The 25,664-nt window shown below is 43.6% G+C and overlaps 1 protein-coding gene across 2 annotated transcripts in view; it reads left to right on the top strand.

Annotated features, from left to right (window-relative positions):
- Positions 1-25,664, top strand: part of GLIS1 (GLIS family zinc finger 1) — a 180,375-nt gene that overhangs the window by 136,044 nt on the left and 18,667 nt on the right. The window contains exons 5-8 of one of the 2 annotated variants that reach the window (XM_050307576.1): positions 10,484-10,645; positions 14,439-14,537; positions 18,271-18,403; positions 23,829-23,979. In XM_050307576.1, coding sequence (XP_050163533.1) covers positions 10,484-10,645; positions 14,439-14,537; positions 18,271-18,403; positions 23,829-23,979 — 545 coding nt within the window. Of the gene's footprint in view, positions 1-10,483; positions 10,646-14,438; positions 14,550-18,270; positions 18,404-23,828; positions 23,980-25,664 lie in introns of both variants that reach the window. The other variant, XM_050307575.1, reaches the window with a different exon arrangement.

Below are 25,664 nucleotides of genomic sequence, written 5' to 3'. Positions count from 1 at the left end.
CATCAGGGCTTCAAGAACAGGGATAGGAGGCATAAACGACTTGAAAACCAAAATAAACTCTTGCTATCAGAGTCACAAGGCGAGCTGTCCAACACAACATTGGTCTCTGATTTTATATTTAATTTTAGAAGCTGAAACTAAATGTTTTAATTTTATATTATTCTCAACATAATGCTAATTCGCTCCAGATGTCCACTCGGAGCTGAACATTGCCATTTTGCATAGAAAGCATGTGCGTCAGTGATTTATTCCAAATAGCTTCTATTTTACTGCATTTCATTTTATTCTGAATGAAGTACTTAACAACATGTTTCTCTTTAAGAATCTTACTTAATCATATGGATATAATTTCTTCAATTTACGTTTTCAGTTCTTTAGTGTGGTGGCCACAGGGTGTTTCTTAACCTAGGCAGATTAAATGCACATGTTGAAAGCTGCTTATATTTGATTTTTGAGGCACTTTCATTTCAAAGTCCTTCACGTAAGGTACAGAAGTGATTGTGGTTTCCTGCTAGGTTCTGGGATGGAGGTATAACTCTCAGGAAAATCTTGCAGATACCTTCTAAATGTTGGATAATCATGCATGACAACAACATAATTTCATTTCTTTCAAAACTGTGGTCTACCGAGAGTGTTTAAGACTGTTTTTATTGGGGTTCAGGAAGAAAAGAGATTTAATTTTCTTGTCATTTCTGGGCTGCAGTTCAACATTTCAATTTAAAACCTATTTCCGTTGAGTTCCCTTTCCAGTTTCCCCTCAAAATATTATCTTAGAAAATTTCTTTTATTCCGTTATTTTCATATTTATTTAGCAGCATATTAAAAATTGTGTGAGACAGCTCAATATGAAACCTTTGTTGTTTGAGCCCGGCTCATTCAGCCGTTCCTGTCCATGGGCTGTTATTGGTCAAGTATGTCAGGAATGTCCTTTGGCAGCATCAGCAGGGCTACGTCATGTGTGTAAAGCGGAGTCGGCGTGGATGGGAGGCTGGTCTGGACCTTGGAACGAAGTCCAGGGAAGATTCTTATTCTTCTTTCATTTTAAAGCTGTCCCAGTGTAGGAGGTTTGTGGAAATGTGGGGTGATTCTGCAGTGGTTGTACAGTCTAAGTATAATACAGCGGATTCCTCAGATATCTAAACCTACTGTCCTTCCCTTTTAAAAATCATTTTTATCCATATAATCCCTTTTCCTCTTAGGCCTTTAGACTGCAACCTATAGAATGGAATCTAAATTTCAGGAGGTCACATCATTTGCAAGGCAGGTTATTCCCACCTGAAATAATGTTCATCTGCATTCATTTACATCTTCTTTTTGCACCTCTTTTTCAGGCTTAGCTTTTTCAGAACTAACCTTGCTGTTATTCTACAATTGTATTAGTTTATTACACTGAATTGTTGACACAGCTGGTAGGGAGCTAAGTGCTGTGGTTTCACACAATAAAATTTCAGACAATATGTGTAGCACTTCTTTTTCATACATATCATTTGAAAGCCATATGATTCACCAATATGTGTTATTGTTATCCACCCATGTGGGATACAATCTATTTTAAATTAGTGAAGCGACTTGCTAAACTCCCTGTAAACAATAAGACTGTGGGAAAACATTAAGTGCTATTCAGAAAAGAACATTGCTATACTGCCTTTTATCCAGAGGATCCCACAGTGCTGTAGAGAATGGAGGGACCTGGCACTGCTGCCACACTGGCTGCTCTTCAGCAGAGCTCATCTTCCTCTTCACCACAGGCTTTAGAAGGAGCTCCAGCACTTAAACTTAGGTGGAGAGGGTTTGGTGGAGAGCAGAACCACCCACAACCAGTTCAGTGTGTTGGGGTGTAAATCCCCGTGGGTGAAGAGTAGTGATGGGCTTGGGGGTGTTTGTTAGCAAAATCTTGATTTAACATCTCATCCAGTATAATCACTTCCCAGGTTGGAGTGCATCAGCCACTGTACCTGTTGAAGCACTTGGTGCATGGAAGTGTGAGGTGACAGGAGCAGCTCAGCCTCTTAACAGAGGGCATCCCATTCTACTGGATTTACCAGAGGGAAAGAGCTTAGACATGGATCATTGCTAGAGCTCAGCTGGAGCACAGCAGCCATTTACACAGGGCAGCAGCAGAACTGTGTTCCCAGCCTCTGAAACACGGCCCTTCCAACAGCGCAGTTCCTTTAAAACAGGTGATGTCTTTTTCTAGGAACATTTTGCTAGGAATAAATCTCTCAGATTTTCCTTCATGTAGTGAACGTGGCCAAGCAAGACGAAATGCAAACACTGCAAGACTAAAAGTAATGACTTGGGGTAAAGTGAGGATAATAAGTTCCTTATTTGTAGGGAAGAGAGAGAGCCCATTCTCTGAGAAAGAGCTTATCCCTCTCCATGTTGTTACCCTCTAGCTCTGTGTCAAGTCACCCTGTGGGATTCTGCTGTACCGTGCCTGGAGTGAGCCTGTGGGTGAAGGAGGGAGCCGTGTCCCTTGGGATTGTGCTCCACAACCAGGGCACGAGGGAAAGCAAAGCCACCAACCCTGCAGTGACAACACCACATTGCAGCCTCTCTCTCCCTGTGGTTCACCAGCAGCTCTTGAGGGGCTCTTTGCCAGAGCTCAGCTTTACAGTGAGGAAGTGTCAGGCATAATCATTTTAGCCTTGAATTATGGGTTGAACCCCAGTCTTCACTTATGGATAGTCAGACTGGCCCAGCATGTCATGGGAAAGAGCAGGAGCCTGTCTGAGCATGGAAAATCCCACTGAGTTGCCTACTCCCTTACCAAGAAGAACCTTGGAGAAATTTGTATCTTCTTATCACTTTGTGTGAAGATTAATCCAGTGTTGACAATTTCATGCAGCTTGTCAATTTGCAGGGATCTGATCTTTAGAAGTTACAGTTAGAGATAAAGCTCCATTATATGCTTGTGGAAATGAGCACAGGTAGGGTATGAGAAGGACAGTGGGTCTTAAAAAAAATCCCCCTTATCTAAAAGGGGAGAAAACCCCAGCAATAAAGCTACACGCTTCAGGAAACAGATTTAGTGAGAAAAACTAATGATTTGTGTTGAACCACCTACAAAAAGTTGTATTTGCAACAAAACCCCCACATAGATGGGTGGAGAGTTACCTTGGTGTTGTTATTCATCTTTCCTAAGAGAGAATTTGGATGTGGGGGACTAGTTTAGTCAGCTGTAGCCAGCAATTTCCAACTGTAGATCAGGTTTCATCCCCAGGATCCTCCTCTGTTTGATCTGCCAAGGACAGGAGCCACTCTGTAACCTGTGCTGACACGTGACGAGCTCTGACTGTAAAACTTCCTTATTTGTTGGTCTTGACAAAGTTGGGAGCTGGGTTTTTCAGGATGAAAAAAAGCTAGTAGTCGGGGGGATGAGTGGGAAGTTAGGATGGACACTCACTGTTGCCAGATGACACCGTATTTGTGACACACGGGGTTTGGCACACGCTGGTCCCAAATCTTCCTGTGGCTGGGGACAGACAGAGCACAGACCCATCCCGGAATGCCCTGCCTGTGGTGTGCTGGACACCCACCCTGTTCCTAGACACGCTGTTGGCCTGTTACAAAAGGCAGCCTGGACTATGTGGGGATCTTTCTCTTCCTTTACTGGTTCATGAAAAATACGGAAAAATATGAAATAAAGAGGGAAGTTTTTCATTTTGCTTTTCCATGTAAATGTTTGTTAGTGGATAGATTCAGAATATTTCAATTACAGTTGATTTTAGTGTCTGATGCCAACAGAACAGCTAAAGATTGTTTGCTTAATTCCTGAGTGTGTGCATTGTTTTTAGCGACCATTTTTAATTTACATGTTTGTCCTGCCTCTCTTCAAATCTCCCACTGGATTCAGAATGCAAACCAGGGCAGGCAGCTTCTCTGCCATCCTCTGTGCAGATGTCTCTCCCAGAATCAGGAATGTGCCCTGCACTGGGCACAAAAGGGTTGCTGAGTTCCCCAGCGTGGATGAATGTCCTCTGCTGAAAGAGAGCGCTCAGCACATTACAGGGACAGCTTACAGAAGCAGGGTGTGTAATTTTTAATAACTGGGATAAAAACCCTCAGTGACATCTTAAAAATATAAATGCCTTTTCTTGTTTCTTTTATTTCTTCCCCCCTCCCTTATTTTGCCTTTTCATCTCTCCTCCTTTCAATTCCATTAAGCTTCATTGTACAATAATATATCGCAGTGGACTTTTTTCAATTATGTTTTTGATTTTTTCCTCCTTGTTACTATAAAACTCCAGATGTTTTGAGACTTCATGGTTCTCTGAATTATTTTTTCCTTTATTTTAATCTTCTTTTGTAACATGCCACACATGTGGTATTTTGGCCTTTTAAGATGCTATGCTATGCTAATCAGCCATAAGTTTTGAGGTAGGTTTTTTTTCTTTTTGTAATTACTTTTTTTTCCTTTCTTGCTGTTGCTGTCTCTTTATATTTTTCTTCTTTTTTCCTTTTATTTGTTTTTAATTTTTATTTTTTTTTTTACTCCAACTGGTTAGTCCCCATCAATCATAATGGATCCTGCCTTTGCTCTGAGACTGCATTCTTTCTTTATTATTCATTTATTTATAAACTCATAAATGTTTATTATATATTAATTTATAAATTAATGTGGCTAAAATATGGACCAGAATACAAAGATGTAGGCAAGGGTGTAGGACAGAATTTCATTTAGGTTTCAACTGAAATAGGGGTAAATAGGAGATATGTTAGATGGAAACTGGAATGGAAATGTTTCCTTGGAAAGCCAAGAAAGGCAATGACTTGCTGATCTAGAGGAACAAGTTTTTGAAGTACATGTAGGAAACTATATTTTTTGTTAAAATAATCTAAAAGTACTGGAGGGAAGCATTTTTAATTTATTTGTGGTTCTTTTCTGGCACAGCTGGAGAGGGCTTTTAATTGACTTTGTTCAGTCTTAATTTTGTCCCCAAAACAAGCAGATCTGGCTTCAGATATTAGAGAAGAAAATCTTGGATTGTGTGTTGTCCTTTAATTTCAAATAGCTTGTAAGCTATTCAAAAAATCCCAAATAAAGAATAGTTTCCCAGTTACATCTGAGGAAATAAAGGGGCTGACATGGGGTGTCTCCTTTGCTCATTACACGACCCTATGAATTTTGCATTTTGTTCCTTAAAATGTTGCCTCATGTAATGTTATTTTTGCCTGCAAGCCATAATACTGCATTCAGTCCAACTGTAATGAGGTTTCAGAAAATTGTTTGCTTTCCAAATGACATATTTAGCAAAACCTTATGGCAAAATCTGTGGCTGTCATGCTGCTGATAATAAGATATCCCCGACTTTCCTGGTTCATTCTCATATGTTGCAGCAAATAAATGCAAGTACCTCTGTTCTGACAAATGTTTATCCTTCTGCTTGATTAAAGAAGGAATACTAAAAAGAGTTTTAATACTAGCAGTGGGTTCTTGTGAAAAGCATAGGATGCTCTGACAGGTTCCCAGATATTTCGTGTTTTGCTGGAAAACGTATGGAAAAGCTCAGTTTGCTCCCTGAAGGGCCTGACTGGCACTAGAAGAAATAAATCTGTGAATATTTCAGTGCTTCAACCTACGTTCATCCCATTCGGGGGATCCTGGCAGGCAGGTGCTTGGTTCTGCAGTCAGAGAACTCTGTTTGTGTGTGGAAAGCACCTCGTGTGCAGGATCGGAGCTGGTGACTCATGACTTAAACAAGCCTGTTGTTATGTCCTGGTTGGGCCAGGTCTGCATTCCTTGTGCACCCCTAATTCCTGACACTGCCAGAGGGGTTCAGGAATGTGGACATAGGGGCTCTTAAAATCCATAAAATTGAAATTAAAGAGACAGCCTAAAGTCTTGTTTAATTCTGCGGCCTGTGCTGATCAAACGCCTCCTCCAGGGTTTTCAGTGTATTCCTACTTCCCAGTTTCATGTTAATTAGGAAATACACAACCTGTCTTAACAGCACAAAAAACCCGGGCTATTGGTGTACGGAGTGTTGATGTCAGATGGTTGGCTGTAACTGCCCTAAACTCCTACAGTGTGAAGGATGTGCTGCATTTATCCCGTGGCTTACTCTTCTAGGTTCTTCTTTTTCCTGTTCTGAACCTTTTTACCTTTTCTTCTCTTACTCACCAGCAACTGTACAACAGTCTGGCAAAAGCCCTAAAGGCTTTTTTAAAAGACAAATAATAAAAAGTACAAGCAATTTTTCCCAGGACTCAAGTGAAATAGCATGTAGAGGTGTCACTTTGCAAACATAAGTTGTTCAGGCTTTAAAAATAAAACCGAACCCAGCAATTGGCAGGTCCTTTTCTGTTACAGGTATCTTCCATTTTATTCTTACCACCAAGGGGAAAAAAGCAGGTTCTAACAATTTAAATCTGTAAATTTGGATCTGGCTAAATGAACTGGGATTCTTTAGGATGTGGAGAGCTCATTCCTATGGGTTGCTTTTTATGTACACAGTTAGTTCTGTTGAGTTTAATAAAACTCCTGGCATGAGTCACGTTACTCGTGCTCAAACTGTTTGCAGGATCAGGGCTTTACATTGTAGCTAACAACAGCAAATTCAACATTAATCTAATCAGGAGTTAGCTGGAAAAGACAAAGCACCAAAAGAGATACTTTGGTTCTGGTGTTGGGTGGAACAACTCCTGTGTTTAAGCTCCTGACCCTGGTAACAGTTTGGAGCCCCGCAAGGCCCCGACATTGGCTCCGTGTGCTGTGAAACATCAGTGCTATTTAAAGAGTGGTGTGACTGTTTCCTCCCCTCCAGAAGGGATACTCAGCCTCACAGGATCCTTCTTCTCATAACATGTTTTTCAATAAAATTTTCCCAATTTTGTAATCAGTTGGGAAGAAAGAACATTTCACGATGTCCGTAAGGCTTGGGGATGTTTTGACCAGACATCAGATTTCCTATTGATAGCATGGAATGCTTTGGAATGAAATGTTTTGGGTTTTCCATCTGTAGGCTGTCTGAGATGTCAGCAGCCAATATGACCTGCTCTTTCCCTTTTAGGTCTATAAATAAAAGGCAGCTTGTTTAACTGATCTTGCAGTGGAGAGCAGAGGTGTATATTAATGAGCTTGCTCTAATGGCACACTGGACCTATTTAGCACTATGACTGTGAAGGCTTCTCTTTTTCAGTCATAACTCATTTCCTAAGAAAATGTCAGTTATTGCTTCGCCCCATGGTCTGAGCTGGTTAGTTTATAGTTTATTTCTTCAGATCTGTACCACTGACAGATATTCTAGACGTGACCGTGATTAAATATGCTTATGAAAATGGTAAACATTTGATAATATAAACCCTCTTGGGAACACGCTGTTATTTCTGCACGGCAACATTCTCAGGTGCATTCAAAGTATAATCTGGAAGCAAAGAAAAAAAAAACATTTTAAGCAATTACAGTTATTAGATTAAATTGTTTTGTTTAGGAAGATTGTGATGTGTTTAGATCACTGTGAGATAGTTCAGGTTTTCATAACTATGCCTTTTAAATGCATGATACTGCAGCAGTGATATTTTAGTGTAAAATAAAGATAATATCCATGTGGTAGGGAACTAATTTAGTCCCCTAAATTTCTACAAGGTCTTTTTCCCTAGTAGAAGCCCTATTCTAAAAGCAGCAGCAGTTATAAAATCCAGTAACTGCATCATGCTCTTCCTGTAATCATGTGGCATTGTTTTGTGTCTGTGCTCGGATGTGTGCAGCATAGCAGTGTCTGAAACACATGAGTGATTCACAGTAAAGACAAAAGTAGTAATTGCAATGTAATTATTGTTTTTATTGATGAACTTATTTAAGAGCTCTGTTGACATTTACAGACTTTGAGGATCATGCAGTGTTTGTTACAGTTATCCCAGGCAACAAATGTCCACAAAATGTTTAAGATCGTAGGATTAAGCAGTGACAGATTGGGGCCAGATGTCTGGGAGATACCGTAAGTGGCCTTCTCGGTTGATAAAATAGCTCTTACCATCCTAAAGCCCTTTCAAAATTGAACATTTGTTCTTTGTAGTTGAAGCTGAGACACTTGTGGGATGGCTGATCTTCCTGGAGATTATTTGAAAAAGAGAAGGAGCACCCCATTTCTCCAGGAGTCGTTTTATTTAGTGTATATATAAATATAACTACACTCCAAGTAGCAAGAATAGGTGGAAGGGTTAGAGTTGGTGAGTAGCAGTGAAACTCAAGGATGACCTTACAAAGTCATCCTAACAACAGCAGCCTGGTTGAAGTTACCTTGTTCTGCACAAGTGTACAGTGAGACACTTCCACTTCAGGGAAGCTGTGCCCTTCAGGGAAAAACTGCAAGGGACACAGTCAGCAGATCCAGCAAGAAATAAAGCAGTTGAAACAGTATTTCCTGGAGTCCTTCCAAGTGGAGACCCTCCTTCAGCTCTGGTGGATTCTCTCAGCCCCACCCTTCTTTGCTCTTTGCACCAGCTGCTTTCCTCCCCCTTTTCAGGCCTTTCATCGTCACCTTCCCCTCTTCTCGCCACTTCCCAGCAAGGTTCTTGCCCATACTTCTTTTCCATTGATTTTCTTACTGTTTCACCAACCCAGCCTTTGCCAACTGTGTTTCCTTAAAAATCCGAGTTTGCTAAAAAAAAAAGCTATGAATTTGCTAAACTCTGCTGTATTTGTCATGGACTTCAGCATATTTGAGCACTTCAGATTGCTCCCTTCTGAATCCTTGTCAGATTTTTAGTGATGATAAAGAAGAAAGTTTGTTTCTTTTGAAGCCTTGGTGGCTTGGTCACTTCCAAAACTCCCCCGCCTCCCTGCACCAGCTCAAGTGTTCAGGGAGGGAGTTGTGGCCAAGCAAAACTTTTGAAGACATAGACTGCACGTCTCCAGGTGACTCTGTGGATCTGTCTCGATAGCTGTGATGGGGAAAGACATAATATATACATATCAGATAGTTGTCTGGACACATAGACCCAATATGCCATTCAGACTGATTAAATATCTGGCCAGGGCAGTAAAAGCCTTAGTGATCCTGTCATGTGTGAGTGGCTGGGAAAGGCAGAGATTTTCCAGGAACCCCTCTGTGGGGATGCCTGTGTGTTGGAGTGCATTGGTGTGTTCAGTTTGTAGTGTGATTTCTGTGGTGCCATCTGAGGAACCAGGGGTTCCTGGAAAGCTGCTGAACAAAATCTTGACTCAGCAGTGACAAACCACTCACTAATTTTGTGACAGTCTGGATTTTACTCTTCTTGAGCAAGAATCAAGTAAAAAACTATGGCTTCCAGAAACAGTGGTTAGAACAGGTTGCCCAGAGAAGCTGTGGATGCCCCATCCCTGGAAGTGTCCAGGGCCAGGTTGGACAGGGCTTGGAGCAGCCTGGTCTAGTGGAAGTGTCCCTGCCCATGGCAGAGGTGGAATTGGGTGATCTTTGAGGTCCTTTCCAACCCAAACTGCTCTATGAAGATACACTGACCTTCTTTCAGAATTGTTAGTGTTGATATGAAGGTTTTTATCTGCGTAAGACACTAGAAGATCTGCAGTGCCATGAAGCTGAATTAGAGTGGGCAAAGTAATGCATCCCACGCACATGAGTCTTGTGCATGTATCTGTTCCCTGTGTGTAAAGTATCTGAGTGCATTTTATGGGTTTGCAGGTGTGTGGATGTGCATACAGTGTTTGTGCTCACCTGAGGGAGTTCCCAAAGCCCATCCTAGAGAAAGTGCCTCCACTGCAGTTGCCTGTTGTCTCTAACACTGAAACTTAGTAATGAGCAAGGCAAAACACCCTTCCCTTGGTCTACTGGTAGCTGGAAATTTTCCTTATTTATTTATTCAGATTTAATTTGAAACAGTGACTTTTGTTATGAGCGCTATGCAGCGTTTCATTACTGAGCTCCCTAATGAAACGGGTGCTTAAGAAGTCAGAATTGCTCAGGTTACTGGTTGTATAAATGCAGAGAACAGCTCTGAATGATAGAGCTAGTAAAGAAAAGGGTGCAGAATAACAGCAGAGTTCCTTTGGATTGATCTTCAAATGGATCAGGCCTTCCTGTAATCCTCTGTGCTCATCAGCTCCAGTGTATTGTATTTCAGACACCTGAAACCAGGTTCCAACCCGCCACAAATAGCTTCTCTTGCTCTCTGTCTGCAGCAGCTAATTGTTATTGCCCATAGTGGCTCCTGTGCCAATTAACATCTCAGAGGGCTCATCACAATACTTCTTCTTTTCTGTGAGTTCTCTGTTCTGACACCGTGTCTTTAAGCGTTCGGTGCTTCAGACAGGACATGTGAGATATTTATAACCCTTGTATTATTACTGAGCTACACACCATGTCTTCGGTGACAGATTAAATGAGCAGCACAATATGTTGTGTTTCATCCATAAATTTCAACAGATGTTTGAATGTTGGTTGATTTATTGCACGTCCAGCTTGGATCTTACACTGTTCTCATTGTGGCTGCACGTGGTTTATTTAATAGTACTTTACAGCGATTTTTTTATGACGTTTTTCAGTTTGAAGGGTGCAACAAGGCATTTTCTAGGCTTGAGAACCTCAAGATTCACCTCCGGAGTCATACTGGGGAGAAGCCATACCTGTGTCAGCACCCTGGCTGCCAGAAAGCTTTCAGCAACTCCAGCGACCGGGCAAAGCATCAGCGAACACACCTGGATACCGTAAGCATGATTTCATACTGGGACTTGCACGGGGTTTTCCAGTGGTCCTTGCGCACAGTTGGTTCTGCAACTGCATGGGGACTTTGCCTTTTCATGAGGAGTCTTAGAAAATTCAGCTGTAAGCAATAGTATTTTGTTTTGAACTGTACGTGCTTTGAGAAATGAGAAAGCCTTGATCACAGGCCAGTTCGTTGTGTTACTCATGCTGAGGAGTAAGTTAGGCAGGAGTAAGTTACTCAGCAAGCCCTCCCATTGTTCCTGTTCCAGTAAGAGGAGGCGGCAGCACAATAAGGTGTAACGGGAGTGAAAGCTGAGTCACTGCTGCTGCACCAAATGTGTGTCATTGTCTCGCTTCCTGTCCCGTGTTGCTTCAGTGAATGTTCTGAATGAATGCAAAAGCAGGTCAGACCTCTCAGTGGAAGGTAAATTCACCTCAGTTTTGGACAGTAATGTTGTAAAAGTGAAAGTACATCTGTCCTATAACTGTATGAAATTAGTTAAGTACCCACCATCAGAATTAACTGTGAGAAACAAATCCTTTTATTCTGTACAGTGTCTTAGGCTTCACTAAAATGAAATCACCGTATTATAGGGAAAGAAAGCAACGAGACAGCTTTGCAGATGAGTCAAATCCTCAGCACAAAGCTTGTAAAGAATAACAGGCAGAGTTGTTCCTTTGTGTTTTTCAAAGAAGTGAATATATGGTTTAACGTTTGGCCAAGTATTTATGGGGCAGAACTTTTGAGTTTAATTGATATTTACTTTTTAAGCAGTTACACATTTCAGACAGTGCAGCATTAAGGAATGTCTAATGTACATTATGCCTTGCAAAAACAAACAAGTAAGAGAAGCGAGTCAGTCACATTTTCCAAACCAAAGCACACTTACAATAACAATGTTTTATTTATTTGAAAGTCAACCTGAGATATTTGAATTTGCAATTAGTTCTAAAATGCGTCTCTTTTGAAAGTGGATATAGTAAACAGAGTGCAGTTTTTAAATATAACTGCTTGAATCTAATAGATATAAATTCAATAGTCGAAGTCACAAATGGAATGCCATTTATTAGCTTTGAGAGAGAACTTGAGTGGTTACTAAAATGAGCTAAAATTTCTTTGTATGTGTTATCTGTGCAATATTGGAGACAAATGTCTTAACTTTCTATTTTCTTTTCTTCTCCCTTTATCTCTGTCCTTATTATCTGAAATGCTCATAAATCAGGAAAAAGGTACAGTAATCATTTTCTACTAACTTCCTTAAATATCTAAAACCATCCTCCCTGCTCTTCCATTGCAGGTTCTTTAAAGCTGTTTCTGTAGTCCTGCACACAGTAACTGACTTCCACTTACCTGCTTTGATTAAGCCCTGTGGTTTAGCTCAGTGTATTTTGTGCTTACGTGAATGTGAAAAATAGCAGAGCGACAGGATGGTGCTGCTGCGAAGGCTGCACAAAACAGCTGCCTGCAATGTCAAAGCAAACAGCCATGAACCTTTGGAAGGGCAGTCAGATTTTCATCTCGTTTCCCTATCACTGAGTTGAACGATTTTATCGCTAATTTGAATGACATCAGTGATTTTGAAAAATACTCTGCTAGGTTTTCTGCTAAGGGATTTGTTAAAGTTTTTCCATAGTTTTTCCTCAGGTGTCAGTTCTCTGTGTTCCAGACACTCTCAATAAATCTCCTTTGCCCTGTAACTTTCTGGGTAGGTGCTGTGTTAGCCTGTAAGGTCATGAATTGGTGAATGATTCTATTATTCCTTCAGAAATTTCCTGCTGGCTGGACAGAGCAGCAATACTTATTCTCTGGAGGTACCTACAAAGAAAGGGGGTTTATATAGGCTGCTTATTCCTTATTGAGTGCATTTGGAATTGGTTTTAAAGCTTCTCAATGTAGGTCACTCCATCATTTATCTTCTCCAAAAGGAGGATCTGTAAATCATTTCACTTACTGATGTACCCTAGTTTGATTGAATCTCTACTAAATCATCTGGAGTAGATCCTTTTCCTGGGCAGGAGAAGAACAAAGGGGACCTGTCTGTCCTTGTGGTAGAAAGGGCATGTCAGCACTCCTCCAGGAGCAGAGCAACTGGTTTAGAGGACCTCACAGCCACTTCTCCCAAAACCAGTTGGTTTTTTTCTCTTCTGTGCATCCTTTTTCTGAAACCAGGGGAATTAAAGAATGTGACACTGAGGTCATGGCAAACCAGTTTTCTGCCTTTGAGAAGATACCAACGGGATTTACTAGTCCTAGTGAGAAGGCTGAGGTAGTACTGATAGATGAGGCAAGAAAACAGAGGAAAAAAGGGTGTTCCATTCAAGTTTAAAGCTCTGTGAGCTGTGCCATGCAGCACTGGCACCTGAGTCAGTGGGTACTTAATAAAAAGTGCCAGAGTCCTTTGACTCACCTTGACAATTGCACCTTCATTTGGAGTTTGTAACCCAGAGATAGTGTTCCCTTTGTTGGGAGTGGGCAGAGCTAAGAGAAGAATTTGATGAGGATTTGAATCACTGGGACTCCAGAATCAGCGGCTAAATTTAGAGCATCCTCATTTATTTATTTTCTTTTATTTTCCTATGAGAACAGAGCACTGGAACTGCCTGTTCAGACTCAGGTGGTTTTCCCAGGAGACAGTGCTGATACTGTGCCACATAAAAGTGGCAAGCTCTGCCACATTCTGAAACAAGATGGAAAAGTCCTCCCAACAAAATCAACAATAGTGGATTTTTCTTTCTGTATTGATTTGCTCAGATGTTAGTGTTTGATTCAGGTTGTTTGGTTAGGAGTTGTAAAAGGAAAGGCATTTCTGTTGCTATTCAAAAGAGAAACAAGGTATGAAGGAAACCAAACATGTGCTGCGCCCCAAGTTTTGTTCTGCTGCATATGATAGAACCACAGAATCCCTGAGATTGGAAGAGACCTCTAAGATCTTTGAGTCCAGTGGTTTCCCCAGCACAGCTGTGTCCACACTAAACCATGTCCCCTAGTGCCACATCCACGCAGCTTTTGAACACTTTCAGGGATGGTGATGCCACTGTTTCCCTGAGCAGCCTGTTCCAGTGCCTGACCACCCTTTTGATGATGAAGTTGTTCCTTATCTCCAATCTAAACCTCCTCTGGTGCAACTTGAGGAAGTTTCCTCTTGTCCTGTGGGCTTGTAACAAAGGAGCAGAGCCCTGGTTCCACCCTCCTGTCAGGGAGTTGCAGGGAGTGAGAAGGTTCCCCTTGAGCCTCCTTTGCTCCAGGCTGAGCTCCCCCAGCTCCCTCAGCTGCTCCTCATCACAGTTGTGCTCCAGACCCTTCCCCAGCTCCATTGCCCTTCTCTGGACTCGCCCTAGCACCTCATTCTGTAGTGAGGGGCTGGGACAACCCACTCTTAAGGGCTTCTTTACCTGAAGGAGACACATAATGGTGGGTTGTCCCAGGGGCCCAGAACTGAACTGGAGGGCCTCACCAGTGCCCAGCAGGTGTAAAAACTGTAAATCAGAGCCCAAACCCTGAGCTTCCGCCTTTATAATTATACCGGGCGATCTCATGATAATTCTGTGTACTGTAAAGGCTAGGGGGAAAAATACAATGCTCTCAAAACCCGTCCAGTTACGTAGCATTTACCTCAGCCCAGTGATGCACATCCATCACTCCAGGTGTGCCAGGCGCCCTCGGTGCTTGCAGGGGTTGCAGCATCAGGGCTGACAAACACCGTGTGTCCCCAGACGGGCTATCCTTGAGCACCCTGTGCTGGCTGTGGGCATGCAGAGGGACATGACCTCTCTCCCCTTCCCTCCCACCCACAGAAACCCTACGCCTGCCAGATCCCCGGCTGCTCCAAGCGCTACACCGATCCCAGCTCCCTGCGCAAGCACGTGAAGGCTCACTCGGCCAAAGAGCAACAGGTGCGTAAGAAGGTAAGACCTGCCAGGCAACAGGGGACACATCTTCAGATCTCCTCCACAGAGTTATTTTTCATTTACCTTTAATTTATATATTTTCAGATCAGAGTTTTCCTACAGTATCGCTAGAAGAAAACTTTAGGGGAGTTAATTTTCCTGCTGGTTTTTAGTCACTGTTGTTAACCAGACCACCTTACATTTTTGCACTTTCAGTTTGCCCCACGCTTCCTCTCCAGAAATTTCTTTCCTGTTCATGTTTCATACACAAATTCTGCTGTCATCCACATAAAATGTATTGAGTCTCTGCAATCAGCACTAGCTGGTTGTATTTACTAAAATACATGTTGGCAGATCATCTTAAAGCAGAAATGAAACTAAGCCAGGATACAGAGGAAATGTAGAAAACAAGCACTTGTAATAGATGAGGATGAAAACCCCACACTTTTCCCACCACATCTGTATTTTAAATGCATTTATAAATCACTGCAAGCCCAAACTGCTAGCTGTGTTGTCACTACTGTTAGATTCAATAAGTGTTTTTGGGCTAAATCCTGAACTCATTATTAAATGGGGATGCTTGCGGGCACCAGCCCAGGTTCAGAGACTGGTTTATTACACATTTGTACACACAGTTTGTAAAATGGTGACTGGGACCCCACGGAGCTGGTCCATGGCAGCGCAGACCGTGGGCACACTCCAGGCCCAGGAGTGGAGGGGAATGCTGGCCTTGGAGAGCAACTACAGCTCGTTCAATAAGCAGCACTGACGCCTTCCCCCAGCTGCCTCAGCACTGCCAACAGCATCCCAGCAAGGCATGGTTAAAGGAGGGAGTGCAGAGCAGAAAGACAGCCTGGCAGGATAGAGCCAGAGAGCAGCTAGTTTGGAAAAATGTCAGAGGGAAGAAGTGGAAGTATCGGAGAGCAAGGAGAGGAATGTGGAGAGAAGAGACAATAGGAGAACACAGGTGACCTGAGCTGCAGAATCTGGAGTGAGCTGTGGAGGAGTGAGAAGGATCTGAAAAAGCCCTAATTCACCTGCTTGAATACAGCTGTGGGGAGATCCTACAGATCTGTCCTTGTTTCAGCCATGCCCCTGCCTTATACCCCTTCCTACCTGCTGCTCCTCTTAGAGTTTCACCAGAACTTAGGATCCCCTTTCCCAGGACAGCTGTTTGTGCCCTAATTCTCCCTGTAACCCCTCTCTTTGTCAGATGTGTGCAGTGTGAGTAACAGCTCCCAGGGATCAGTGTCTGGAGCTGTGCACGCTGTCTCAGATACTCAAGAACACTCCTTGCCTGCCTGGGAGTAACACTGTTCATCCCAGCACCATCCAGGTGGAACCAAGTCTTGTCTCTGCTCCAGTCAGAACTTCTATTTAGCCTGGCAGGACTGGAAAAACTGCCTAGTTTTCCATCCCAATTTTGTATTATCAGAAGGTTCCACAGGGTGTGCAGTGCACGTGAATTCCACACCACTGGTCACAAAATTCCCAACACTTCCCCTGGATTAACCTTTAGGTCGTAATGAGAATAAGAGTCAGAATGCCATGGCAGTAATTGATTACTCTATGTAATTAATTCTGTGTAATGAGAGTAAGAGTCAGAAAGCCATAGCAGTAATTGGCCACAGAAAGAGGTTGACTCTGGCACCAGAGTCTTTTGCAGTAGCAAGATCTTTGTGACAGGAAGATTTTGTTACATGAAATTCTCATCAGATTGTGGAAAGCAACCGTGTTCCCAATTCCAAAGAAGAGAATTTTTCCTTCCTGTGGTTGCTGGCATACTCCCAGGGGGACAAGGAGGAATTTTTTCCTGATACCGGACCATTTGTTCAGCTCTGTGTACTGGGCTGAATGCATTGATGTGTTACCATCCTTTACACCTGGGCAAAGGGACAGTCCCCACTGTCACACCCTGCTGAGGCCTCGTTCCAGTTCTGTGGAGGAAGGTGGGAAAAAGAAACCTAAATCCAAACTTTGTGTTGAGGGGCACAAAGTTCTTCCTGCATCAGCAGCAGGCCTTAAGCACAGAATCAATACAGGACAAATTTGGTGCACATCAACTGCAAACTCAGGCTGCTTGGATGTACCAAGACGTCGAAATATCTAGGGATGTATATCACTTAATCTCCTGGCTTGAGGAATTTTCCTGTGTGCATACACATACCCTCCTGTAGACTTATCAAATCTGTCTTAAAATGACATTAGTCCCTTGCCTCACACACCTTATTTGGTAGACCAGTCTAAATCTGCCAGTGGCTTGAAATCATCCTCAGATTTCCTGTCTCATTTATCCGTGGTAACTTCATGAATACTTGATCCCCTGTCTTTTGTCCTCAAAATTAAAAAGCACCTGAAAAAGCAGCAGATTTAAACTGCATTTTGTTCAGGCTCTCTTAAAAGGGATCAAAGCAAATTTGGCTCATAAAGAAATAAGAACTCCCCAGATATTTCACTTATATGTATTACAGAAAAAAAAAACACCACAACTAAGCAAATCTCAGTGTTACTGAAACAGTGACAGTCTACTTTGGATTTCAGATTCAGGAAAAAAAGGTGAAAAGACTGTTTATATCCACTTGCTCGTTTTTGGTTATACCTCAGCAAAGGCAGTGGTCTGTTGGTGTCACCTTCCCAGGAGTTCTGAGTGGACATGACTTAGCCAAGAAGGAAAACTTAACAGGCTGTTCTGCCAACATGTCTTGGTTGAGATACGCTACCAAAATGTGCCATCCCTGATATAAAACAAAACGCCTGAGCTTAGAGTTGTGTCAAAGGAATCCTGAGTATTTGGTTCATAGCTGAGGGGATTACTGCAGTGGTGATATTTGGTTGTTCTGAAAGGCTTTACAAGAACAAAACAGGAGAAAGTTAGCTGTTAATTTAGTAGTAGTTTAATTGGCTGCAGATGCACTTTGTGATCCAAATGTCAGATGTTTATCTCGAACCCACAAATGGCTGTAGAGCAGAATTGAAAATAGGTTTGCCTGGGCCCTTTATTTAAAATAACCCAGCCCAGGGGAGATCGGAATGTGAGGCTGTGCCCGTAAGGACAATAACTATTTATTAATGGCTGTAGAACATGATGGCTGTTTGTGTAATGCGAGCACTCTGTTATGACAAAAGCTTGGCAGCATCAGCATGTTTGAAAGAGAATTAGAAATGCTTTTCTTTCTTAATTCTCCTCTCCTGCTGTTTTTAATATGATCGACATTGTGGTTTTCAAGAGTTTGCTTCAGACACTTTTGCCAGAGCTTTAATTTACATGGAGCACAGCTGAGACATCGGTGGTACCTCTCACACATCACTGACAGCCCCTTATTCCACCAGTTCTAATCTGATAATCACAGACGCTTTTCTTTCCCTATCAAATGTCTTCCTCAGTGTCAACAGCTAGAAGGTGATGCAATCCTTTTGCCACAGAACCCAGGAAACTACAGAAAGCCTGAAAATGCACAGTTCAATTACTCAGGAAGGTTTGAAGAAACACAGGGTACATCATTTTCTGAAGGAAAGTGTTGTTGATTTAAGATTAGCACACTTAACTTCTGCACTTCAGAAAACCAAAGTTACCTCTAATTCAAAATACCAAGTACTAGATACATCCTTAATTACACCGGGTTTCTAAGAATGACATTAATTCCTTCTGTGTATAATCTTTAAGGAGACAAATGAATTTAATTAGAAATAATTTGGTTTTACTTTGAAATAAAATGTTTCTTTTATCCTCCTCTTGTAGCTAAAGTCCTGTACTGATATCGAACAAGACGTACTAAGTGAATGCTTAGCTATGCAACAACTCCACACATCTTCACAGCACATTCTGGATGGGAAGTGTGGTAGATCTGTAGGTCCTCATGATTTAATTACAGGTAAGAATACTCCTAATAAGCATGGTGCTTAATATGCCGTATAACAGAGGACTTAAAAAAAAGAAGAGCTTATGGGTCTGATTTGTCACTGTGGAAGATGAAAAAAAACCCCAGACCAACAAATAAGATGAAATAACGTTGTGAGTTGTTTCAAACCCTCCAGCCAGGAGGGTTTTCTTCAGGAGCTGCAGGAAGGTTGATGGGGCTGTGTGTTATCGTGCACTGTGTGACTGTAACAGATGATATGGTGATGTGTGAATGGACAGGAAACTTGAATTTGAAATGTCAAACCTTGTTTTAATTATCTTTCCTAGTTTCCAGTCTTTCTTGTAGTCCTCCTTCCTTTGTTGTGGTTTGAACAAGAGCTGGCCTTTTTCAGGGACTTTAGACTGCTCTATACTTTTTATAGGAAAAGAAAAAGATGTTTCCATTCCCTTTTGTAGAAAACGAGGTCTAGATCTCACAATATTTGAACCCCAGCAGAGGATCAGGGATGTGCAATCTCAGGTTCTGTGTTTAGCCAGCACTGTAATTGTAACCTGCCTTACTTGGGCAAGAATCTCCTGCCTTTTTTTTTTCTTACTCCAAAACTTAAAAGTAAAAAATGCATCCTAATTGGCATCTCCTCAATGATGGACTAAAATGTTGGACTAGAACTGGTGAACAGAATGGAGTAGAAAGTGAAATACCCCATGATTCTGACATGGTTCCCTGGGAGTCTGCACTCACAGTGGCTCCTCAAAAAGTGGGAGAAAGCTGCAGGGACTTGTGGGGGTTATTTCCATTCTCTGCCCGTGTCCCCTGCACTGTGCAGGTCTGTGAGGGCAGCACTGGCCTCCTCTCCCCTTGAGAGTCCAGTGTAGCTGAATCATGGCTTGGCCTCCTGATTCCAGGCAGGGCAGGAGACACCAGTGACATTTCCCTGAGAACGGGCTGCACTTTCTGATCCTCAGAAATAACCTCAGTTTCCAAGTGACAACAGTAAAACAGGAAAAAAGTTATTAGCTTACAGATAAACAGACCATCCCTAACTTCTCAGTGACATTTCTGAGAACCTCTTGTGAAATTAAGGGTTTTATCTGTCCATAACTCTGGCTTTCTCTGATATGATTTCTGTGCTGATTATATCAATCCATCACCGGGATGTTTTAAAAATCCTGTAAATCTTCCCTGATACTTCATTGGGTCACTGCATATGAGACCCCATCACATGCACAGTATGAAGAAGTGCCAGGGAAAATAAATCAAAATTTGAAAGACTGTTTTACAGTGGAACAGAAGTTGCTTCCTAGTATGTGTAGTACGATTCCACAGGCAAAACTGTTCCTCTGTTGTTATTTAGGGCATATAAGCCAAAGTGCTGATCCTTACAGAATTAAAGCATAAGGACATTCCTGCTGCCACCTGTAGTCTGCAGTGATTGCACATGTGCTCTTTCAAACAAGCAGAGGTAATCCTTCTGGAGAAATCAGCTATAATACTGTATATAGGATGGATGTGGATAAATACAGGATATGATGTCCCCATGATTCCACCACGAAAACGTTCGTGGGTTGGGTTTTTGTTTTGAGTTGGGTTTTTGTGGTGGTGTGTTTTTTTTTTTCCAAAGAAACCACATTATTAACATGCAGAGCTCTGGGCTTTAGGGATCATTTGGATTCCTGGAGAATTTCAGTTTTGCCTTTCTCCAAGTTAAAGCACATTTTAAATATGTCAGGGATGAAAGCCCATCACAGAAAAAAATGAAATATTGAAAAAGCTCCTAACCCTCTTGTTCGACTTCAAAGCAGGTTTGTGCTTAGGACTGGGTAAGACAGTGAGCAGAAGAATGTTTCTGCAGTCAGAGGAACCCATTGTTTGCTGAGATCGTCCTCCTTTTCCCTCCTCATAACTAAGGTGCTTCATGGCTGCACACACTGAACTCTGGCTGTGCCTGAGTCCTCATATCGCTCTCCCTGCAAAGGAAGTGTCTCTGTGTAGTTGGTCCCACTCAGGCATTTTCCTTGGGCATGTTTTATTATTATAAAGTAGAGGGGGGAAAAAGGCTGCTAGTCACAGATGCTCAGAGCTCTGTTCTGGCCACAGATGTTGAGGTTAAAGGCCAAGCCATTTAAAATACTGATTGATGACATGTATTTACAAGCTGAGGTGGTCAATGTGTGAAGAGGACCGAGGTGCACAGGCCTGGCCTGGGCTGCACTTGCAGGAGTCCCTCATAAGAGCTTCCAAAGGCTTCTGAGTGACTGCAGAGACTCAGAATATTAGAACTCAGCACTGAAAAAAAGGGAAGAAAACCTGTAAAAGGAATGACATTTTGGAAGTATTGATAATTATACTGAGGCTGGATTAGCAATTGCACTTCCCCCCTTGACTTCTTCCATTGTAGGGGCACCTGGTTTCCTGGAAAGGGGTATCCAGGCAATAAAAACAGCGTTTCTCTCCACTCAAATAACTCTTCCTTTCTGTTAGTTTTGGCAGTGGGAAGGACCTTGTACACCCTATATCCAGCAGATGCCTCCTGCTTCCCTGAACAGTTCACTCTCTTTTATGATAAACATCACTGCCAATATTTCCTTCAAAAGCACCATTTTTGGGCTTTACCACCCATGAACATATTGCTAAGGAGACATGGAATCAGAGTGACAGCAGCTCCAAACTTTGAGGGCATTAAGTCTGGAACAGAAACATGTCAACCTGGATTCCAGTGGCAGCATAACTGGCTGATAGCTGATGGATTCACAGTGCCCATGGCCAGGGAAAGGTCTGTCCCCTGAAGGCAGTAAAGTGAATGTTCTGTTGGACTGCCCTTGTTTTGCACTGTGTAAGATTACTAAAGTACCACTTTAGTCATCCATGGCCCAAGAGAAGTGAGTAATGTGTCCTTGCAGATACACACAGTAAATTCCATCTTCCACTGTGTGGGCCACGGGACCCTAGAAGTGCTCTGGAATGACAGGCAGACACCCCATGCTAGTGGAGCAGGTCAACACTTGGGTTGATTCTTTGACTGTGTCGGCTCGTGTTTTGGCTTCCCCACTATCCAGGAGCTTCAGGGGTGGCTGCAGCCCCATCCCAGTGTGAGGATGCAGCCCCATCCCAGTGTGAGGATGCAGCCCCATCCCAGTGTGAGGATGCAGGCCCATCCCAGTGTGAGGATGCAGCCCCATCCCAGTGTGAGGATGCAGCCCCATCCCAGTGTGAGGATGCAGCCCCCATCCCAGTGTGAGGATGCAGCCCCATCCCAGTGTGAGGATGCAGCCCCATCCCCAGGGCAGGCTGTGCAGCCTCAGCCTCGCCCCAAGCCCCAGGAGCTCCATGGCTGTGTCTGATGCCAGAGCAGCCTCGCAGCTCCCTCGTGCCCCACCAGCCCCGTGTCCAAGGGGTGTGCACTGTACAGAGCAGGATCTGGGTTTAGGCCCATTTCCCCTGGAAGCAAGGCTTGCATAATCCTCTCTCTGGCCTCTCTGTCCACATGTGTCAGTCCCCTTCCCCACTGTATTTTTTAAATTTGTTGGCCGAGCTCAACCACATTTGACAAACGCCTCAAAGATAATTGTGTTCTGACACGTCCATGAATCCTGGCAGCTGGATGCCAGAGAGTGACACCCAAAATTAGTGTTCCCACTGCAGGAGAGGCGGACAGGGCTCAGCTGGGACACATGCAGGGCTCAGTTGCTGGACATACAGAGTTGTGGGGTGGTTTTTTTACATTTTCTTGCTTCTCTAGAGGGCTGTGCTGATTGTAGGTACTCAGCTGCTCTGTCTTTCTCATCACCTCAAGCAAAGAATTGAACTATCCTCAGTAGCTGGGACAGTAAGGAACAGGCCAGGAGAGACATCTTAAACATTCATGAACTGTTCAGGGGTGGGATTGAAAGATAAAACATTGAGTGTGTTTGCTGGCCCCCACGCTGCTAAAACTACTTCTTGAGGGCTTTTGAGCTTTTTGTGTGAATTACTGACAGGCCAGCGGCACTCTGGGAGCCTCAGAGAACATGAATGGCTCGTTTGAGGTTCAGCAGTTTCCTCCAGGCTGTGCTGCCAATATACCTGAACTGGTGGTGTAGGAAATACAGCTGAAGTGTGAAATGACACTGAACAGTCAAGGTCAAATTGGTATTTGGCTCATCTTCTGAGCCTGATAATGAATGTATGAACAGTGAGGATCTGGGGGAAGTGGAAGGTGTTGTATTATGAAATGGACTGAAGCCACCAGTGGAAAAACAGCATTTTCACAATGCAGCATCCCAGCTACTGACTTACTGTTATCAGAAGAAGCTTTGACAAATAAATCCTCACATCACCTGGGAACATCTGACTTCTTAAAGCCCTTCTGTCTGGCGTGCAGTGCAGAAAGCAAGTTGGTTTCACTGGCTGGTTGACAAATGTTCTGTCTAGAGGGAGACAGAGATGATGTGGTTCATTTTTGTTGCTTTAGATCTGTCAGCAGCTGAGGACTCATTGTTCAAGAGGGGCTTTTGACTCATCTGAAGTCCCTGACAAAGGTGGCTGGAATCTTGCCTTAGTGGTTCTGCCCTTCAGTCTCACACAGAAACAGATGCTGACATTTCAGCCCTGGCTTCTCCGCCCCGAGGGTGTCACACATTCCCCCCTCTCCAGATTTTCATGTTGCCTTCTGCTCGTTGCGTGTCCCTGTGGGGGTTTGGGAGGAGGGCAGTCCAGAGCCCTGTCAGTGACACGGACACGGCTGGCACACGGCTCTGTCTGCCTGAACGTGCTGCTCTGCACACATGGACTGGGAGAGGGCAGATGGTGCCTGACTGGCATGGTCGAGGAGAGTGGTCAGAGTCCCCAGAAAATGGCACATCCACACCCCTTCAGTACCTCTGTGTACTAGTAAACCTTCTCACGGTCTCATTAAAAATGTCTCTTGGCTCCTCTTTGCACTTAATTTATTGGGGTTTCATTTGTATCAATATGTGATATTTTTAAGTGGTCTGGAGTGCCCATCAGCATACTAATGGAAAGTCAAATTACAGCGTTTGAAATGAACAAGAACAAACCCCCAGGTCCTGGTTCCCCTTGTGCACACAGAGTTCAGTGTCCAGTGTGATGCTGACAAGGTACCACAGCCCGCTCTGCTCTCTGTGTGAGCTCCATCGTGCAGCAAACACCTCAGCACTGGGGGTTCCCACTCTCAGCTGTGGGAAAGCCCTGCTGGCTGTCAGGAGGAGCCCTGCAGCTCTGCAGTCAGAGCAAGGAACACGTGGACTCCTTGAGAGGGCTGGAGAGGGGACACGTGTCAAAACACCAGCACCCAGCTGTGGGTGCTGTTGAGGCACAGCTGCTGAGGGGCTGTGTCTCACGGCCGGGTGGGGGAATGAGGAAGGAGTTGGGGACTCTGCAGGACTTACTTGGGTGCTGCCCTGTTAATTTTCTTTTGCCACGTGCTGTGTGTTCCCAGGCATGTTCAGCGGTTCCAGCACCACCCACAATGGCCCCTCCCCAGGTGTGCTGCCGTCTCCTCACGACATCCCTGCACGGCACCTTCCGCTCGACTCTGCCCTTCCCAGCCCACACCACCATCAGTCGCCGCTGGACAGTGCCAGGGAAGGGTATGTGTGCCAGACATGCCTGGCCTCTGCCTGGCATGATGAAGAATCATTACCTGTTCATTTTACTTGGTGTGGATGCTGTTCAGAAGAAAACACTGGCCCAAATTAAGCAATTTGGTTTGGTTTAGAGTCACAGAATAATTTAGTTTGGAAGGGACCTCAGAAGGTCATGCCATCCATCCCCTGTGCAAAGCAAGGCAAACTTGGACATTACTGTCAGGTTGTTCAGGGCCTTGTCTTCGTCTGCAACAGAACACACTGGGATTTTTTTCTCCACAGCATGCAATCACATTGAGATTTTGTTTTTTAATTCTTCCTGGATGAATTCTTGTAGGTTTGGATAAACACAGAGACCTTTTCTCAGCTAAAATGAGAAATCTCTCAAAGGGTAAAAACTATGAGTCACTCAGGAATCAGGCAGTGTTTGCCTTAGTAAGACTCACTCAGTGTCAGAGCCACAGGCCTTCTCACTTCCTTGCTCTCTGATAAGGTTTTCTGTAATCCATCTCTCAGCAGCAGGCTTGAACCACCGAGATCCTAATCAGGGAAGAGTGTTTAATCCCACTGATTGTATGGATTGCACTGCTGCACTACAGATTGCATTGCATGGCTACAGTCTGGGGTATTTCTAAAGCACCGTTTGCTCAAGGATCTCATAACATCTTCTCAACAGTAAAGAATCTCTGTAAGCCACAAAATTCTGCTCTAATCTTTTTGCTCAGATTTTTTTTTTGGTGCTTGGGCCTCATACAAATTAAACATCAAACTTAAGAGTCTCACTTCCCAGCACTTTGGAAGGGGAGGGAACTCTGATTTTGCTTTACTGATGGGAACTTGGGATACAGAGAGATTTAAGGGATTCTTTTCCCCTAAGAACATGTTTGGGTTCTTCAGCAAATACAGCAATTGAATGTAGAGTTTTCCCATCCTAGTCCATGACTGACCTTTACCTTCTTTTTATATGGGGAAAGGAAAGCCAAGAAAGTTTTTAAGCAAAGGGCAGAAGGCAGAGTGTGTGAGGCATGGAAGGGGTACAGTAAGGAATATTACACCTGGAGTAGTTGGAGAACTGTCTCATTAAGGAAATTCAATTAGGACCCAATTACTCATTTTATTTTTCCTAATTGGGGAATGACTGCTGCAGCAAACTGAGCTTCTGTACCCTGCTCCTCCTTCAGCCACCTCTGCTGACCTTGGCCAGGAGCAGGTTCCAGTGTCCCCTCCCACATGTGATGCATCTGCCCATCACAGGAACAGACTTACCCTGTTCCTGTCCCATAAAATGCCTGTGCCCAACCCTTCTCCTTCCCTGCCCTGCCACATTCCTGACCATGTGTTTCCTGTTGGCAAATCTCATGCCCATGGCAGAGCCATGGCCAACAGGAGGCACTGGAAGTTACACCAGATAATAGGAAGGTTTCTGTAGCAGAGAAAGGAGTGATGCAAATAGGAGGAATGGAGACAGACAGTCCACAGGGAAGGTCATCCCTGACCTGTTCATCCATGGAGAATGGGACTGCTTGAGCCTGGGGGAGTGGGATCCCTCCCTCTGCTCCCCAGTGTGCTGCTGTTTCCTCTTTGAGTTGGTTCCTAGGGGAGTTAATGCAAAAAATCCCACCCAAGAGTGAAACAAAGTAAGGATATACTGTGGGAAGGGTTTAATGGGCTGTCAGGAAGGTGGATTT

The sequence above is a fragment of the Myiozetetes cayanensis genome, unplaced genomic scaffold (assembly GCF_022539395.1).
Source record: "Myiozetetes cayanensis isolate MyiCay16 unplaced genomic scaffold, myiCay2020 scf12, whole genome shotgun sequence".
Taxonomy (NCBI): Eukaryota; Metazoa; Chordata; class Aves; order Passeriformes; family Tyrannidae; genus Myiozetetes; species Myiozetetes cayanensis.
This window is presented reverse-complemented; position numbering and strand designations above follow the sequence as displayed.